Genomic DNA, 19,920 nt, shown 5'->3' with positions numbered 1-19,920 from the left:
ATCAAAAATATTGATTAAACCACATACGTGCATTATAAATTTTCACTTGACAGTGCCTGCCTACAAGATCTTCCAAGTTCTATTCATTTTCAAATATTCTGTGGCATTGGAACAGAAATTCCGGTATTTGATTCTAAATGAAAGCTTCTAAGTTACTTCTCAAGCCGAAACAAAAATCTTTTTTTTCAGATTATGTGTTCCAGTTTTTTTGAAAATTATGTTACAAAAGGTTATGATCATAAAAGCTAAATAACCCAATTTAAAAATGGAAAATGGATCTGAATAAAGATTTCTCCAAGGAAAATACTACTTCTCAAGCCCAAACGAAAATCTTTTTTTTCAGATTATGCGTTCCAACTTTTTTGAAAATTATGTTACAAAAGGTTATGATCATAAAAGCTAAATAACCCAATTTAAAAATGGAAAATGGGTCTGAATAAAGATTTCTCCAAGGAAAATACACAAATGGCCAATAAGCACATAGAAAGATGCTCAACATCACTAGCCATCAGGAAAATACAAATCGAAACCACAACTAGACACCACTTCACACCCACTAGGATGGCCATAAACAAAACAATGGAAAATAACAGATGTTGGCAAGTATATTAAGAAATTGGAACTCTCATGCATTGCTGGTGGGAATGTAAAATACTGTAGAAAATAGTTTGGCAGTTCATCAAAAGGTTAAACATAGAGTTACCATATGACCCAGCAGTTGCATTTCTACATATATGCCCAAGAGAAATGAAAACATATGTCCACACAAAAACTCATACATAAATATTCATAGCAGCATTATTTTAAATAGCCAAAAGGCAGAAGTAACCCAACGTCCATCAACTGATGAATGGATAAATTGTGGTATAGCTGTAAAATGGAATATTATTCAGCCAAAAAAGAATGAAGCACTGATACTTCATTCAACATGAAACCTTGAAAACATTATGTTAAGTGAAAGAAACTAGTCACAAAAGACCACGCATCGTATGATTCCACCTATATAAAATATCCAGAAAAGGCAAATCTATAGAGACAGAAAGAAGATTAGTGGTTGCTTAGAACTGAGAGATCGGGAGGGAATGGGGAATGACAGTTAATGGATATGGGGTTCACTTTGGGGGTGGTGAGAATGTTCTAAATTGATTATGGTGATGGTAGCACACCTCTGTGAATCTACCAAAAATCATTGAATTACATACTTTAAAAGGGTGAACGTTATGGTTTGTGAATCATATCTCAAAAAAGCTGTTAAATTATTTTATAAAGCTTATGATCTTAATATTTGGGACACTGATTTACTGTGAGATTGTTAGGGTTTTCCACTTCGATTTACAATATTTGCCTCATGCTTGCCCTACCATAGCTATTTGGAGTGGGCTTTCAGCTACTGGCAAACTGCACTGTTGCTGACTCTAAAATAAAGTTAGCATTTGGTCAACATAGCTTTGAGAAAGAATCTGCTGCTCTATTCTTTTTTTTTTTTTTTGCGGTACGCGGGCCTCTCACTGTTGTGGCCTCTCCCGTTGCGGAGCACAGGCTCCGGACGCGCAGGCCCAGCGGCCATGGCTCACAGGCCCAGCCGCTCCACGGCATGTGGGATCTTCCCAGACCGGGGCACGAACCCGCGTCCCCTGCATCGGCAGGCAGACTCTCAACCACTGCGCCACCAGGGAAGCCCTGCTCCTCTATTCTTGATGGTGGCTGTGCCAGGCACTTCTGTCTCTACCAGCCTGCCACCTCTACTCTGTGTCCCAGAGGAAGGACTTCACTATTTCTGGCTAGATTCTTGGTGAATCTGGAGTTTCTCTGTACCTCTAGAAAAAGGAGCACTGGAATCCAGGGGGTGATTTTCCTCTGTAAATAAACCAGTGAGCTGGCTGGGCCCTGCTTCTTGTCTTCATCTGCCAGCTCCATATTCTAGGGGTTGGGTCTGGTACCCTCACTTCCTGCCTCAGCACAAATGGACTCCTAGTATAAACCAGTGGATCTGAGATTACTCTATATTTCTAAGGTAAAGCGCTTGGCCCACTCTCCATCTCTATTTTCTACATCATATACTCCGGGATCCTGATGCCTACTTGAACTTAACCAAACTTGCTGTCTCTACTATTAGGATGTGGCTTCTGCCTTTATTGTCCTAATCTCAGTCACCAAGAAGCTGCCAATTTTGCCATTTTTCTACCAACCCCTTCCCTCTACAACTTGTTATTTCATATTTGTCTGACCTCTCCTTAGGTAAAGGGTCACATTGCCTCCATAAATAAGTATACCAGGTGAGAATAACAGCAAAATGATGAACTCACCCCCATCCAAAGAGGGTCTCCTATCATATCCCTGCTGATTGTTGCTGTATCAAAATCAGACCAGTGCTGCCAGATCTGCAAATGTGCCAAGGACATAAAAATTCAAATTTTAAAGTAAAATGGCCTAGTCTATAAAATTGGGCTCAATTTTTTAAGATTAATGAAAAAAAAAACACTCTGAAGACTAAATAAAACTTATCTGTAGGCCAAATTTAATCAAGGACCACCACTGCCATACATCTACTTGGGATTTGCCCAACCAATTATCCATCCTCCCAGCAGCAGTCTGCATTCTGCCATAGTGAGCTCACACCAACAGTTCTGACATAATAACACATAAAGGCCAAAAGAAAAATACTGACCAAATATGAATGCTAACTGTATAAACACACAAGATACAGTGTTATTTTGGTGTCTCAGGTGGAATCCTATGAAGTATACATGTGGAACCATCAGAAGTCAGTGTGGTCATTTCCTAAGGAAGATACTCTCCGATGATCATATCTGAGTTCCACTTTTTATTGTTTGAAATGGTATTTGATACTGGTGAGGTGAACCATTAAAGAAGTTATCTAAAGAAATCCAAATCAACACAAAATAATTATACCTGAAAGATCTAGGTAATCTCTATTTTTTTCAAGGCATCATTTTATTCTACTAGTTTAAATAAAATCCCTCTAATTTCATTCTCCTTCTAACCAAACAAAAACTGATTTCTAAATTGATCCCTCATGGCAGACCCAGGTCATTTATGTAAAATGCAATGTTAATCATTGTGACGATATAGAATTCCTGCTAAAGTAGGTGAATTTTTTTCTAAGTAAAAGGCATTGTTCAAAGGTAATGATATAGCCATTAAGACTTTTTCTCCTTCCAAAAGGAAAAAAAAAATCAAATGATGAGTAGCTTGACATACAGATTTGCATTCTTCAAACATCTGTCCACCCTAGATATGTTAATGAATGTTCGGAGTGATTAAACTTGAATTTGTAGTCTGTGGAAAGAAAGGTAATCCTAGGCAGGTATCCCCTAGAATAGGTAATATATAAAGAATTAACAAACTAATGCACCATTGTGAAGCAATTATACTCCAATAAAGATGGCATGTACATATATACACTACCAAATGTAAAATAGCTAGCTAGTGGGAAGCAGCCACATAGCACAGGGAGATCAGCTCGGTGCTTTGTGACTGGCCTAGAGGGGTGGGATAGGGAAGGTAGGAGGGAGACGCAAGAGGGAAGAGATATGGGGACATATGTATATGTATAAGTGATTCACTTTGTTATAAAGAAGAAACTAACACACCATTGTAAAGCAATTATACTCCAATAAAGATGTTAAAAAAAATAATAATTTTTAAAAAAAGAATTAACATTATGTATTTATATATGATATACATATTTATACATGTATATTTGTGTATATGTACAGACACACTTTAAAGCAGCTATAAATTATAGTAAAACTCTGCTGGTGAATGCTTCCTTGGCATATCCATATTTTCTTTATTTATTATCATTTCTCTCCTCACAAGGCTTATGGTTTTCCCCATATTTCGCTAATCAAATTAGCATTTATCATGAAATACTATTTCATGAATTTCTTTTTTAAAGAAAAACAATGAGAGTAAATTTAACCTAGGCCAAAATAAATAAACCCATCCTCAGAAAAAACAAAAGTTCAAATGTACCTCAAAGATCAACTAGAACTTATTTATGTAACCCTGGGCAAGCTACTTGAACCTCTGTGAGTCTCTGCTCATCTGGAAAACGGGAGTGCAAATCAAAACAACTGCTAAGATTTATTCTAAATCTAACACTAGATGATTGGATTTTCCATTAAACCCCTAAAGTTTCACTAAGATTCTGTCTGCATCGCTGCTACTTCATACAATAAAAAGTGTTATATTGTATAAGGAAAAACACCATGCTGAATGATAATCCACAGAGCAGCTAGCCACCATAGATATGTTAAAGTGTATAAACAGACACACTCCTCCCCAATAAACACACACACACACACACACACACACACACACACACACACACACACACTCAACATTATTATAGGGCCCGTGTTGCTCAAACTTAAGCCATTTGAGTTTCATGTAGAATTTGAGTACCACCTAAATTTTTATTCACTCAAAAGTGGAATTTAAGTTATCTTTTTTTTAAATCAGACACACCCTAAGCAATCATGAGCTTGATTGTGTTAGCTTTATGCATTTTTCCTAATAAAATTTAAAATAAATCCAGTCAATAAAATAAAACAAAATAAAGTAACATAAAATAAAATTCCTCCAAGTACCATCTAGAATTGGGTTATATACCTTCAGTGAAAAACATACTAAACTTTGGAAAATACCAGAGTAGCTTATAAAAAGAAAGATATACACACTGGTCTAGAATATAAGATTTTGTGTTAAAGGAATCTATTATCGTAATATTTCCACTGCATTTATTAGGATAGAAAATCATCAACTGCTACATCCATTACCTTTCATTAGTTATAGAATCTGAGTCCATACATTATTTTAAAAAGGGAACAACAAGGCCACTGGTTAATGGGTAGAGTTTTTGTTTTACATATGAATTGGCATAAGTCCCACTCTCGTCATGCCAGGTGTTGATGCCAAATCTTTTGGAACCATTTAGATCTGTGAACTGAGAACAGCATTTTCTGTGGACAACTGAATAATCATCATCTTGACAAGGATAACCCTATGGGGGGAGGGAGAAAGATAATATTAAATGACTAAAATATGTAAAAAGGAGTGATTTCCAAAAGTTGATCTTTAATGTGTTAGTTGTATTATGATCACAGGTTAATTTTCAAAAAATTGATTAATTTAATCTCTCAAATTACTAACACCTCTTGTATTTGGCTATTGCATTTATAAGTACTTCTAATTCTGAAAGAAGAATCTAGTTCATGGCTGTTTTATTTATAAAATTAAAATTATAAATTATCATATATGTGAATTTTTCTAAACCATAAATATACAGCATAAAGAACCATTTAAATTGTATGACCATCTGCAAAAAGACAAAAACAAGTACAATTTAACTACCATTCAATATCTTTTTTACTAATATGTTATAATCATTCCAAAGAATAATATCTTGGGTTATATTTTTAATAATTGCTATCAAGTCATACTTGCCAGTAAATGCCAAGCTGGAAGATTCATTCCTATGAGGAATTTATATCAGTATAACCCAGTATAATATTTAAGGTATTTATCCTTAGAGCACTTCATAAAAGCTTCTATAGTAATAAAACTAGACACTATCATTGACCATTTCCCAAAGGAAATATTGATTCTCTCAGATTATATCAAGGGTAATGGTAGACAAGAAACATAAAGCCCTTGCACTGATTATCTAATTTCTGCTTCAAACTGGTACTAATTTTAAAGCACTAGGACAATATTGAAATTAAATCACCAAAATGATAAAACAATGAAAGAACACCAAAATAGTTCTAACCTTAGATTGGCTTTATTGAAAATAAATGAAAATTCTAACCATATAATAATCATTATAGTGTCTATTTATTTACTGAGTGCCTATTATGGGTTGAACATGGTAGTTGAGTATTTATAAATTTTAATCCACAACAGGCTCTGAAGTAAGAATTATTACTCCCACTTCACATATAAGACCATTTGCTTAAAATCTCAGGAGAGAATCTAAAGAATGCTACTGATTCAGCCAGGGCTTCAAGCTATCTACCTGTAAGACACATTATCCCACCAGCACCCTCATGAAATTCTTAATATTTAAGAGATAAAATATATAAACAATAAAATCCAAAAGCTACATAATATCCATGTCACTTTCTATATAGTTTTGGGCTTTTGCTTTGTGTTGTTGGGGGTCTATTTCTTTGGGGTTTGCTTGTTTGTTTTTGGTCAGCTAGAGGCCCTTTAAATGAGATTAGAGCATCGCTTGCCAAACTGCCCTCTAAGTAGGCGGCAGGATCTGCTGATTTCTACCCCAGTTGCAGTGGAACTGAGGACAGCTTCACATGCGAGGTCAGCGCCTTCCTTTAGCATCTCCCAGACAGAGTGGACAATATATTTTGATGTGATGAGTGACAAGAATAAATGTGATGTTTTAGGAAAAGTATTCCAGCCGCAGAAGGTACTAAAGACTGAAGGTGAAAAGGACCGGATTCCAGAACTATGATTAGAACTGGATCTCAACAACTCACATGTCATTAACTGATGGATGTATAAACAATTCATGATGTGGTCTATTCACACGATGAAATATTATTTGGCAATAAAAGGAATAAAATACTGATAGTTGTATAGCATAGATGAACCTTGAAAACATTATGTGAGGTGAAAGAAACTAAGCCAAAAGACAGATTGTATGATTCCTTATATGAAATGTCCAAAATGGGCAAGTCCACAGAGACAGAAAGTAGTTTTGCCAGGGGATAGTGGGAGGGAAGGAATGAGGAGTGACTATTAATGGGTGCGACTGGATCACGAGGCACCAAGATATGTGGCTAAACATTATTTGTGGGTTGTGTCTGTGAAAGTGTTTCCAGATGAAATTAGCATTTAAATTGATGGACTCAGTAGTTTGCCTTCCCCAATGTGGGTGGGCATCATCCAATCTGTTGAGGGCCTGAATAGAAGAGAAAGGCAGACAAAGTAAGAATTGGCCCCTTCCTGCCTGATTGCTCAAGCTGAGACATTAATCTTATCCTGCTCCTTGGTACTCCTGGTTCTCAAGCCTTCAAACTCGAAGTGAATTACATCACTGGCTTTCCAGGGTTTTCAGCTTTGGTTTTGTTTCTGTAGAGAAACCTAACTACTACAGTGGGTATGGGGTTTCTTTTGGGGGTGATGAAAATATACTGAAATTGACTGTGGTGATGATGGTATGACACTGGAGATACACCAAAAATCACTGAATTGTATGTTTTAAAAGGGTGAATTTTATGGCAGGTGAATTAAATCTCAGTAAAGCCATTATTTTTAAAAAGTGGTAAGTAGGGGTGTGCAATTCTGAAGTTAGGAAAACTAATTAAGAGAATGTTTGTTGCCTGTTAACACATAAAACTGAGTGCCTCCCATTATCAGAGATGTATTGGTAAACCAGCTCCCCCCACCAAAAAAAAAAGCCCACACAACTGATTTGTAATACTTGACAATTTCTGTGGTATAAATACTCCTGCCATGGTTGACTTCAAGCTACCAAGTGAAGTCAGTAGTGAACATTGAGTTGGGAAGACATGAGCATGCTCATCTCATGCAAACTTTAAGAGGTGACACCAGCTCACCGTGAATCCACTTCTCCCATTTCACATTGTGTAGTAGCCATGCAGTTTGAGTAGATTAACCCCCCTCCTGGTCTAGGGGTAGAATCTAATTGGCCTAAGACAATAAGGACAATCTCACTCCACTCTCAAAGACAGTGATTGGTTCAGTGTTAGGCATGTGACTTGAGTTTGTCCAAACAGCTTAAAGCCTGAGATTTTGTTCAAGGGTTTGGGGGAAAAACATTCTTTTTCCACTATTGGACATAAGTAAGGAAGCATCTAGCCCAGGTTGCTGTTGGCAGCCTGCCTACTATCAGTATATCATGAAACCAACACCATAAAAGGCAGGCTTGAGAGTCAGTAAAAAGTATCAATGACATTGCCATATCAATCCTTTCCTGAAGCCAGACTTTTCAAATAAATACGTGCCAATAAATTACTTTTACTGTCTGATCTGGTTTGAGTTGGTTTTTGCACAACCTACTAAAAGCATCCTAATACATACTGAATAATCTGCAATACTGAAACACCGAGGTTCTGAGAGTTAGAGCAAGGAAATAGAGCAAAAACAAGGGAGCAGCTGGGCATATATAAAAAAGTAGGAGTCAAGGCAAGCAGTAAATTTGTGCCTAAGCATATACTCAGGAATTAGAAGGATGTAAACATGGAATAGGTGAATAAAGAAGGTTTTCAAAAATAAGAACAAACTATTAGGAACCAGGAGGGTATAATTGTTATAAGGAAGCAGAACAGAGTATGTTTTCCAAAGTTTAATACAAAAGGCACAAAACAGAATAGAAAAAAGCAGCTTCACCCAGAAGGTCCTACCTCAGAGGACCTTTATATTGACTGCAATTCATACCCAAGGCTAAATTGAGATGGTGGGAGTTTTGGACAAGTGAGTAATTTGGTGTACCTCTCAAACCAAGTATACAGGGAGGGCGTAATCATTCAAAATTATTAGTAGTTTTCCCTTTTCGGTGTGTGTAACCACCCATTTTCCCAAGGGGAGATCAAAATTTGTTTTAGAAAAAAAATGGCAACCAAAATGCAAAGTAATATCACCTTCTAATGCAAAATAGGGTTTTTCCGAAAGACAACAGCCTTGCAATCCAGTTCAGTCTTGAGGATTTTAGAATATCAATGACCATACCTGGAAGACTCAGATCATAGATTTCTCCAAGTATGTAGAGGAAACATCCTTTGCCATGAAGGCTTAAACAAGAGTTGGAATGGAGAGTAGGAAGATAGGGAAGAAGTCTGGGGCATTGTAGGAAGACGAAAATAAGGGAAAAGTAAAGCAGGACAGCAGAAACAGTCGAGGCATTTCCCAATTTTCCCATCTGTTGACTTAAATCAGACAGTCTCATTGACATAGACAGAGTCTCATTGATGTGGACAGAGGGAAGTGCACTGGATAAATGAAAATAATGGCACAAAGGTATAAGGGGTCTCCTGGCCCCCCATCTCTCATGAGAACTCAGAACAGACCACCACTCAGGCTGTTCTTTCATTTGCCTGGGGCACAGCCAAACCCAAACTGGCGGAACAGCATCGTCAGGCAGAGGGAGGCTCTGAGAATCATCAATTCTGAACCACGTTTGTATCCTGTGGCATAAACAAGACCCTGAAGTAGTTGTAAGTCTGCAGAGGGAGTTCAACTGTTAGCTGCAGAGCTGAGCATTGGAGCTAGGTACTGAATGGGAGTCACAGAAGGCTTCTGTGGGGTCCACAGTATCTATGGAAGTGGAAATGAGGCTGAGTCATCTCAAACATGCCATCTCAAACATGCCATGAGGGCTCCAACCAAGCCCAGAGAAAAAGAGTGAGAAATAGAAAAAGACTGACAGTTAACAACAGCCACAGACTATAGCCACTTATGCTGGCAAGGGAAAGAGCAACAAGCTGGACTTGAGATATCATCCCAGAGACCACCACACAGAAAATGCTGCTCTTCCCCTCTGGCATCAGGATGCTAAGTTGCATCCCTCTTTCCATATACCCGGATGCCATCTCAGAGAAAGATACAGTTGTTATTGCTGCATAACTGGCCAACCCATACATAGCAGTGTAAAACAGCAGCCATTTCCAGATTCTTTGGGTCAGGAATTTGGAAAGGTACAGCAAAGCCATCTTATTGCTTCACAGTGTCTGAGGCCTCAGTTGGGAAGACCTGAAAGCTGAGAGTGACTTAAGTGCTGGGGTTGGAAACGTCTCTCATTCCAATTGGTAGTTGATGCTGGCTATCTGCTGGGACTTTAGCTAGGACTGTTGATGGAACAACTGTACAACAACTCCTTGTGCCTGCATGGGGTTCCTCACAGCATGGTGACTGGGTTCTGAGGATAAGGATGGCAAAAAGAGAACCAGGAGGAAGTTGCGTTACTTTTAATCAACTACTCTGGAAATCGCATAGCATCACTTCCATCACAGTCACAGTTCACCCAAATTCTAGGGGAGGTAACATGGACTCTGCCTCTCAATGTGAAGAGTGTCAAAATCACATTGTAAGAGCATGTGCGATGCCAGCACATGTTGCAACCATTTTGGGAAAATAACAATCTGCCACAGGGAGAAAAGTAGGGTGTGTTGGGATTCCTAAGACCACCCCTAGATACAGTGACTTGCCAGGAGGGCTCATAAAACTCAATATATAATTGTACTTGTGGCTATGATTGATTACAGCAAGTTGATTCAAAGCAAAGTCAGCAAAGGGAAAAGGCACATGGGCTAAAGTCCAGAAAAAACCAGGTACGAAATTCTGAGACCAAGAGCCCCCCCTCAGTGAGTCACACAAGATGCACTTAATTCCCCCTGCCATGTGTTGTGAAATGCTATCTACTCGGGAAGCTCATCAGAGACTCCAAGCCCAAGATTTTTCTTGGGGGCCAGTCACACAGGCACCCTCTGCCTAGCACATACCAAAATTCCAGACTTGCAGAAGGAAAACAGGTGTTCAACATAAACCACATTGTTTGCGCAAACAGTTTAGACACAGTGAGCTACTCTTATTCAGGAATTCTTACCTCTAGATGCCAACCAAAGGCCAACCTTGTAAGCAGGACTTATAACAGATAACAGTCTCAGATCTGCTTTTCTACACATAGGGGATGGGAGAGGATCTCTGAGAAAGTGAGAGTTTTTTCAAGGAAGGTTAAATATCTCCTATAGGAACTATTTGAATTATGGAATCAGACTAAGCTTTAAGAGTATTGAAGAGTTAGTGTTTTCCCGCTGGTTATGGGCTCGGGAAGAGGGCCAGTTATCAGTTAGACATACTTCCTCTGCATATGTGAGCTGCAGAGAGTCGTTATGGTTTCAACACCCTAACATACTATTTAAATGTTTATTCAACAACTATTTAGTGGGGGTGGGAAAAAGTATTTAGAAACTGTGTATAGAAAGAGATTCGTGAATTGTCACACATTATTGGCTGATCCACTATTCTGGGGCCACACAGACCCTGAGTTCTGACAAAGTTTACTTAAGATAGGACAATCACTGCAAGCTTTTTCTGAGTCCTCCAGATAGATGAGGGTAACTGAAAGCATTTGTCTGAAGTGTGGAATGGGTGGGCATCAGAGCACAACAGCTTAAGAGGGGACTAGAGGAGACATTTCACAGAAAGAATTTAGAGGACTTACCAGCCTAACTGGGGATAAAGAACCAAAGATGTTCCATAACTTCAAACCCAGATGTCTGAGAGAGTTCTAACACCACTAAAAAGAATAAAAAAGACATGGAGATGGAGAGGACTTGTTTAAGGAGGGAAATGATGAGTCACTTCTCAGACAGTTTTAATTAGAGATGACATCAGTACAAAATGTTTGTTTTAAAGGCAGTGTGGTGGGACAGATGGCCTGGAGAGAAGTCAGTGCCCTGTGCACAGCAGTGATCATTGGCTGGGGAAAGAGCTATAAAGAACATTACTGGGATCATGGACTATATTTGAATATGGACTGTGGCTTAAATAATTATACTGTATCAATTTTCCCCTAGGTTGAAAACTTTACCATAGCTATGTGTCTTTGTTATTAAGAAATACACATTGAACTGTTCAGAGGTAAAGGGGCACAAAGTCTCCAGCCTATTCTCAAATGGTAAACAATCACTGACTCCAGGTAAAGATTATATGGGAGCTCCTCTTGCTAGTCTTGTCACTTTTCTGTAAGTTTGAAATCATATAAAAATAAGTTACCCCAAAAAAGTGATGGTTATAGAGTCATGGGAGTGGATGAATTCTCTGAGATTATGTAAAATGAGAGGAGCAGGGTTCTAGGACCCAAATCTTTGGGACATTCATGACTAGGTTCATAAAGAAGCCATGAAAGACAGAGAAGAAAAGGTATGGAGAGAGTGTTGCAATGTCATGAATTCTGAGGAAAGGGAGGGCAAAGAATGCTGTGGTAGCCAACTGCTCACTTCCAAAGAAGCATCACAGAGGTCAAGACCTGACAAAACACAACCAACAGTAAGAGTCAATCTCTTTTCACCTTTGAGTGTGCTGATTCAGAGAAGGGTTGAGGAAGTTGAGTGAAACATCCTGATAGAAGACGGAAAAAAGTGTCAGAGAAAAGAATGCTAAGGGCAAACAGGCCCTGTAGAAACAGGAACCACTAAAGACCCAGCAAGACAATCACTCTAGGGAAAATCTGCGTTAAGGTTAATAAAGCTTTCTTCTTCCTTTTCTTCTCTTTCTCTTCCTTCTTCTTTTTAACAGATCATAGAAAGACAGGTTAGGATATTACAGAAGGGTCCTCTTGAGTCCCCAGTCGACCTTCCCTCATTGTGAAAGACAAATAGAATACAGTTTTACCACTTATATCAGGAAAATGTATCAGTGTATCGTTAAGTGATGGGTATCCAATTCTTAGATTCCTATCCCCTTCCCACCCTCATTCCCATAGCCTCTAAGCATCAATATCTCTCAAACCTTTCTTTTTTTAGAATAAGATGACATTACTGTTTCTTAGACAACCATATACCCAGTCCTTACCCATTTTTTCCCAATCTTCCAAGGGGTTGTTCTGTGGTTACACTTATTCTTATTTGATTTCATCCTTTCTATTTAGGACCTTTTATTTTTCAAGGTTATTTTCAATTTTAGGCCTGCCTTCTGGAACATCAGTAACTCTGCCTAATTTAATATTACAAGATAATTTGAAAGCACAATCTCAATTCCTTCATCTAGATAGCTCATCCATAAAACTATATAATGGGTTATGTTTCCTGGCCAAATCAGTTACTGCAAACTAACCTTGTGTCCACCATTACGGATAACTATTAGCCACCTGGCATTCATACAGCAAAGGTCATTCTTCCCTAGCATGCCTATAAGTATCCTCATTTGGTGTACTCCATTTACTCCTAAAAAGGTATTGAGGCAACAAGCTTATTTATTTGAATGTCACATTGGATGGAATGAAAATAGATATTAAAGTAGATTGCTGTGATGTTTTGTTTGATTATTTTCAGTATACATTATGTATAAAATTCTTCCCCACTTACGTGCACTTGACTGAAGACCCACCTTCCCCTAGTAAGGTTGTCTTCTAAGCACACATGCGAAGTGATGTGGGAAGAAAAGAACAATTCCTGTACAGCCAAAATTACTTTACTAACCCTGGGGATCACATGGGATAGGCATCTTAGACAGATCCCTTCACTACTTTTAAAATGATTTCATTCCTATTGGATATTTTTTCTCCCAGTGATTGAATTACAGATAAGAGTAATTGGCAAATGCAGCTATAAAGAACATGTAATTAGTTGGATATATTATTGTTACCTATTTAAGAAACCTTTACTATCTCTTTTTATTTGATAAAATTTTACAAAGAAGAAGCATTTGTAAGAAATACAGGTATTCAACTAAAGAAAAAATAGCTATGGGAAATGCAGGGAATTGTATGCTGTGAATATAAGTATAAACATCTATATCATTAATGAGTCTGGTCATCACAAAGAAAAATATGGAGATCTACATGAACAATCACATCACAAAATAAGCTGACTTTTTTTTAAAAAAAAAATACAGATTTTTACATGTATGTTAATGAAAACCCAAAGACGTGGTTAAGTGGGTCTCCGAGGAACCCTGGTTCTTTTTCTTTATATAAATTTATTTATTTTTGGCTGCGTTGGGTCTTCACTGCAGTGCACGGGCTTCTCATTGCAGTGGCTTCTCTTATTGCAGAGCACGGCGTGCGGGCTTCAGTAGTTGTGGTGTGCGGGCTCACTCGTTGTGGCACGCGGGCTCTAGAGCACAGACTCAGTAGTTGCAGCGCACAGGCTTAGTTGCTCCGTGGCATGTGGGATCTGCCCAGGCCAGGGCTCGAACCCATGTCTCCTGCATTGGCAGGCGGATTCTTAACCACTGTGCCACCAGTGAAGCCCCTAAGCTGACTTTTAAAGACTAATATCATTCAAACTTTAGTAATGGCCAGCATCAAAAACTAAGCAATACACTATTAAACCTTAGTTATTGACACGTTTTTCTTTCTTATGCACAAATTTTTATTGTTCCTATCATTTTAATATAAAAAATAAACATCACCTTTCTTATTCCTCAGTCTACAGTCTATGAGGACACTTGCCACTGTTTTATATTTATAGTGGTGTGGTTAGATATAAATTTGAGGCCCAGGGTTCTTGATTTTTCAATTCTTTTTCTTTCTTCTTTACAAAAGTCAAATATGCTCACTATAGAAATTTAAAGATAATCAAAAGGAGGAAAATAAAATCTCCCAGAATCCCAAGTTCCCTGAAGTAGAACTGAGCTTTTATGACTTGACTCAGAAACAAAAGGAGGTCATGGTTACTTAACTTCAGAAAGCAACATAAGATGAAGGTATACTATCAAAGGAAACAGGGTCCTTTCCACTAAAAGGACACATGCTAAAAAATACTTGGGGATCTGAGTTTCCTGAGAATCAAAACGCCAAATTTCTCAGCTGTTGGTGATACATGAGGTGAGCAGGAGTTAAAATATTTATTTTTTAATTTTCAAGTAGACTTGAATTAAACATCTGCCAAGGTACTTATTCAAAAAGTATTTGGTCATAAATAACTATTAGGATGAGAAAGGATCAATGAGAATCAAATCAAATCAAATCACAGAATTTGAGAGCCAGAGAACTCATAAAGATCTTTCTGTCTATATCAGTGAGAGTTCTCCAGAGAATCAGAACCAATAGGAGACAGACAGAAAGAGAGAAAGAGAGCATAGAGAGATATGATAGACTATCTACCTATTTTATCTATCTCTCTATCTTATCTATGTATCTATCTGTCTCTGGGGAAGCCCTGTGGAGCTATATGAGCAGCGGCCAGCAGATCCTAAAGTTGAAGCTGGGGCCTAGGAAATGCAGTCCCTTAGTGCTGGCAGAATGCCATGAGACTCAGATTCAGAATTGTTTGCCTATAAACTACAAAATCATGCCTATATGTATACATATAAGGTCAGCACACATATGTGCAATACACATTGAATTTAGGTGGAGGAATTTAGGTGGAGGCATGAATTTAGGCGGAGGAAGGCCACCATCTCCTTCTGAACCCAAGTAATAGAGGGCTGTTTCTCTGGTTAACTAGCAGCAGCATTTTGGAACACCTTGACATTAATCAAAAAATACTATGTACAATCATGTGACCCCCTTCCCTCTTCTCCAATTCCACTCCCCCACCAGCACCTCTTTTGCAGAAGAATCTAAAATTCTAATTTCATTTCAGTCAATAGCACATAATAAGATAAACAAGCATAATCAGCAAATGGCCATGATTCTTTTGTTAATAGATAGTGATTCAGAACCTTAACAGGACAAAAAAGAGAAAATTAAATAGTAGATATATTAAGATGCAGTACAAAGCAAAGTAGTAGTAAAATAAAAGTCATGAAGACACATCATTAACTCTGAAACATTACCTAATTAAAGTTCAGCCTTAATTTTCTGAATAAAAGTTTGGCAAAACCACACTTTAATCTAGACTACAAGGCTTACACATGATTATTCCCTGTGGCCAGAATTACATCGCACAACTTTTCGTGCTATTATGTTTTTTAAACAGAACAACAAAAACAACAAAAGAACAAGAAAAAAGGAAAAAGACTGCCTATACTGGAATGACATTATGGAAGATCATGGGGACACAGAATGGAGCAAAGATACAAAGAGAGGGCCTTAAAAAGAAGTGGGAATGAAAGCTAATTTAGTTGACAGGTGATACTTCCTATAGAACCACCAACCTGTTCTAGATTAACTTTCTGACCCAGCTGTTGGTGGTTTTCAGCAAATCACTCTTTCCCTTATCTTCTTTTTAAAGCCACTGTTAGACATCTCTTCCTAGGAAGCAGGAAACTAAAGACAATTCTAGCCTTTGGGGAGTTTCTTTCATGTGACTGAGCCTAAAAGAACAATAAAAGGCTTTTTTTTTTTTCAGTACGCGGGCCTCTCACTGTTGTGGCCTCTCCCGTTGCGGAGCACAGGCTCCGGACGCGCAGACTCAGTGGCCATGGTTCATGGGCCCAGTCTCTCCACGGCATGTGGGATCTTCCCGGACCGGGGCACGAACCCGTGTCCCCTACATCGGCAGGCGGACTTTCAACCACTGTGCCACCAGGGAAGCCCAATAAAAGGCTTTTGATGATGCTCACCTGACTCCTAGCCAAGGTGTAACTTGGTCTGGGATGATACTCAAAGTATTTATAAATCAGTACGCACCAGGCAGTCAGATTAGGCAAGTTCTGGATACCCCTGGTCAGGCAGGTGTTAAACTACCAGAAGGTCCAGGCTGGGCCCACTCAGCCATGAGGCACAGAAAGCCCAGTGCCTATGGCCCATAGTATTTTAAAGGGCCCACAAAAATGTTTTCATTTTTTATAAATCAGAATTTTCAAAATGAATATAACAATAATGTGAATGTACTTGGTGCCACTAAATTGTACACTAAAAAAGGGTAAAAATGGTAAACTTTATATTATGTATATTTTACCATAATAAAAAATGCAAATGCCATTTTGAAAAACCAACTCTATTAAGTGATAGAAACTCATACTGAAGCCAGGAAATGATGTCAGTAATTTAATATCCATAAACATCTTAGGGCAGTAAACAATGGCAGCTATTATACAGAAAATTTTGCTTAAAATAGGGTACAAAAGTCCAAAAGTACTTCTCAGAACAAAATGAGTACTGTACGATTTAGTTTTGTGTAATAATACTCATTAGTATATTGGTAATAATTTCAGGAGGCTTAACAATAACGTGGTCACATAACATGGCCATAAAATACCATAATATAGTCACAAATAGTCATAAATAGGCAAGAAGACAAAACAGTATAAAAGGAAAAAGGATAGGTAATCTTTACAAAATGCCAACGAGAGGTACAGCCTAAGAAATATATCTCTTGGGCTTCCCTGGTGGCGCAGTGGTTGAGAGTCCGCCTGTCGATGCAGGGGACGTGGGTTCGTGTCCCGGTCCAGGAAGATCCCACATGCCATGGAGCGGCTGGGCCCGTGAGCCATGTCCACTGAGCCTGCGCGTCCGGAGCCTGTGCTCCGCAACGGGAGAGGCCACAGCAGTGAGAGGCCCGTGTACCGCAAAAAGAAATAATAATAATAAAATAAAAATAAATATATCTCTTTAATAAGCCTTTAAATCCAAAAAAATGAATATAATCCAACATGGATTATATTTGTCTTTATAGCAATGCAGTTGTAAAATGTATTAATTTTTTTTTCTTTCAATGGAAGAAACTCAAGGCCACAGTAAATTTCCAAATAGCACAGAAATATCAATATTTTAACAATGCTATATCTGTACCAGGGCATAGAACGCCAGTGACAGGATAGGCCAATCCTACCACTGTTGGTAATATTTTAAACAGATACAGCCTCTTTTCTTACCTACTATGAAACACTGCTTGGATCCCTTGTAATCAATTTGGAATGCATGCCAGCTTTAAAACATAATTCTATTAAAAACTTCCTCAGCTTTTTATCTCTGAAACAACTAGGATATGCAACACTTTTTGCTTTAAAGCTACTTATACGTCTGGAAAGATACTTCAATAGGCAGCTATATTTAGGAAAACAAAATGGTACTTCACACAAAATGATCAATCAGATGTACTCAAATGGCAGCTGCAGGGCTGAGAGGAGCCATGTACCTCCAAAATGCTCCCACTGAGGGACTGGTCACTTGAATCAATCTTTGGCCCTACCTTTCTATCCTGATATATCGTAGGTTGACTTCCAACACCCATATTTAGAATCTAGCCAACACTCTGGCTTACAATTTTTTCACCTTCTCAAGTCAATGGCTTGGATTCCATTATAGAAACTCATTCCCATGACCACATCTTGGGATCTGTCATTCCCCAAAATTGTTCTACATCTGAAATATCAAAAAATTCCAGGACATTCCCTTTGCTCACTACTTCTAATTCTTCTAGCTCTCTCACTCCTTCACTACTGTTGTGCTTGTTCTTTTTTTAATTCCCTGGACGCTTCAACTTCCTGAGTTTGCTAGTCTGTGCCTGAACTAATTATTTTCCTTAATAATCCTTAGTTTCCTTACCATTACCCTCAGCTCACTTGTCCTTTGTCTCAAAGGCTCACATACCCTACAAATAGCCAGCTTTAGACCAATCTTCTGATGTAACTTCTCTGTAACTTTTCCTTTATTTTGGTTCTTTGGGAGAATGATAGGGAAGCTTTTAAGAGAAGGTATCTTTCATTGAAATTGGGTGAGTCATAATAAGTTCAGTAAGTCCCCTACATACGAACCTGCAAGTTGCAAACTTTCAAAGATATGAACGTGTGTTTGCATGTCCATTCATGTAAATTAGTTCACGTGCCTGTTGTACATTGTCACGTGTGTGCCTCCTCTACAAGTGGTTGTGCTTTTGTGTGCTTTACTGTCCACCACTGTTGCTGTGCAACACGAGGAGCTTACTAATGAAGACCTACCTGATGAAATTGGAGGCCCAGAGAAAGGACGAAGAGAGACAAGAGGAAGAAGAAGTAACTGAAGAACTGAAGAGATTCACGACACAGGAAGTGGCAAGGGGATTTTCTTTATTTGAGGAGTCACTGTTAGTTTTTGAGGTACAGGACTCGAACATAGAACAGTACATGAAGTTTGCAGCAGCCATTCAGAATGCAATCCAGTGCTACCGTGTCATCTATGATGAGAAAAAAAGAGCTACTACCCAGACATCACTGGATCGTCTTTCAAGAGGGAAGATAGAATTGAATCCAGCAAGGAGCCAGAACCTGTGCCATCAATGTCAGGCATGAGTGAAACTGCAGCTTGCCCTCCGTCTCCTATTGCTGACTATCCTCCAGCTCTACCATCTCCTACCTCCACCATCTCCCACCTCCTCTCCCTCCTCCAGTCAGTAACTCTTCTTGCCAGTTCACTCGATGCCAGCCCCTGTATGCCGGCTGTTGTACTGTACTACTGTACTTTTCAGGGTACTGTACTGTAAGATTTTAAATGTTTTCTTTATTTTTTGCATTTGTTTTTTATGTATTATTTGTGTGAAAAGTATTATAAACCTATTACGGTACAGTACTATATAGGCAATTATGTTAGTTGGGTACCTAGGCTAACTTTGTTGGACTTAACAAATTGGACCATGAACACGCTCTTGGAACAGAACTTGTTTGTATGTAGGTGACTTACTGTACCCAGCTTTAAGAGGTGGAGTTCTGAAGAAGTAGCTTGCAATTCTCTTTCATTTCTCTCCTTGGAAATGATTTCATAGCTTCCTAATATTCTGTATTTATTCATTCACATCTAGAGCTATGGGGAGATAATTTGCATTCTCCTTAAGACTTCTTATGATGCTATCCCACTTTATGCAATTATGAATTAAGCAAATGTAAGAGACCATAATATAAAAATTTATAAAGTCTCAATTCATGCACAAAATTTAAAATAATACGAATATTTTAAGATTTCTTCAGGAATTGCATAATTGCAAAGGTGGTAGCCTGAGTGAATGGTGAGCTATGTTTATGCTAAGGCCACATGGTGAAGTCTCTAGCAAGTAAAAAATATTCTCCTTATTTTGTCAGTATTTTATGAATCATACATTTGTTTATGTGCACAGTAACTTCTAAGTCAGAGTTCAGTCACTCTTCTGCTGTTACTTAACCATTCATTGTCATTACAATTTAAAATATTTTTTGTATTCTATAACAATGTAATGCAAGCATTCATTAATGGGGTGCTAGAAGCAGGGCTAAAAACATGCCTCAAAATCAATTCCTTTGATAAAGAACTTAGAAGTGAATGAACAAAACTCTAAATAAAGCCAAACAACT

At 38.3% G+C, this 19,920-nt stretch overlaps 1 protein-coding gene across 1 annotated transcript in view; it reads right to left on the bottom strand.

Annotated features, from left to right (window-relative positions):
- Positions 1-2,144: 2,144 nt before the first annotated feature.
- The window catches only part of CFAP95 (cilia and flagella associated protein 95), a 92,372-nt gene continuing 74,596 nt past the window's right edge, over positions 2,145-19,920 (bottom strand). The window contains exon 6 of the mRNA XM_022573541.2: positions 2,145-5,029. Coding sequence (XP_022429249.1) covers positions 4,838-5,029 — 192 coding nt within the window. The 3' untranslated portion in view covers positions 2,145-4,837. The remainder of the gene's footprint in view (positions 5,030-19,920) is intronic.

Source organism: Delphinapterus leucas, chromosome 6 (assembly GCF_059928025.1).
Source record: "Delphinapterus leucas isolate spDelLeu-1000000601 "Yukka" chromosome 6, BTC_Dleu_Yukka2, whole genome shotgun sequence".
NCBI lineage: Eukaryota > Metazoa > Chordata > Mammalia > Artiodactyla > Monodontidae > Delphinapterus > Delphinapterus leucas.
This window is presented reverse-complemented; position numbering and strand designations above follow the sequence as displayed.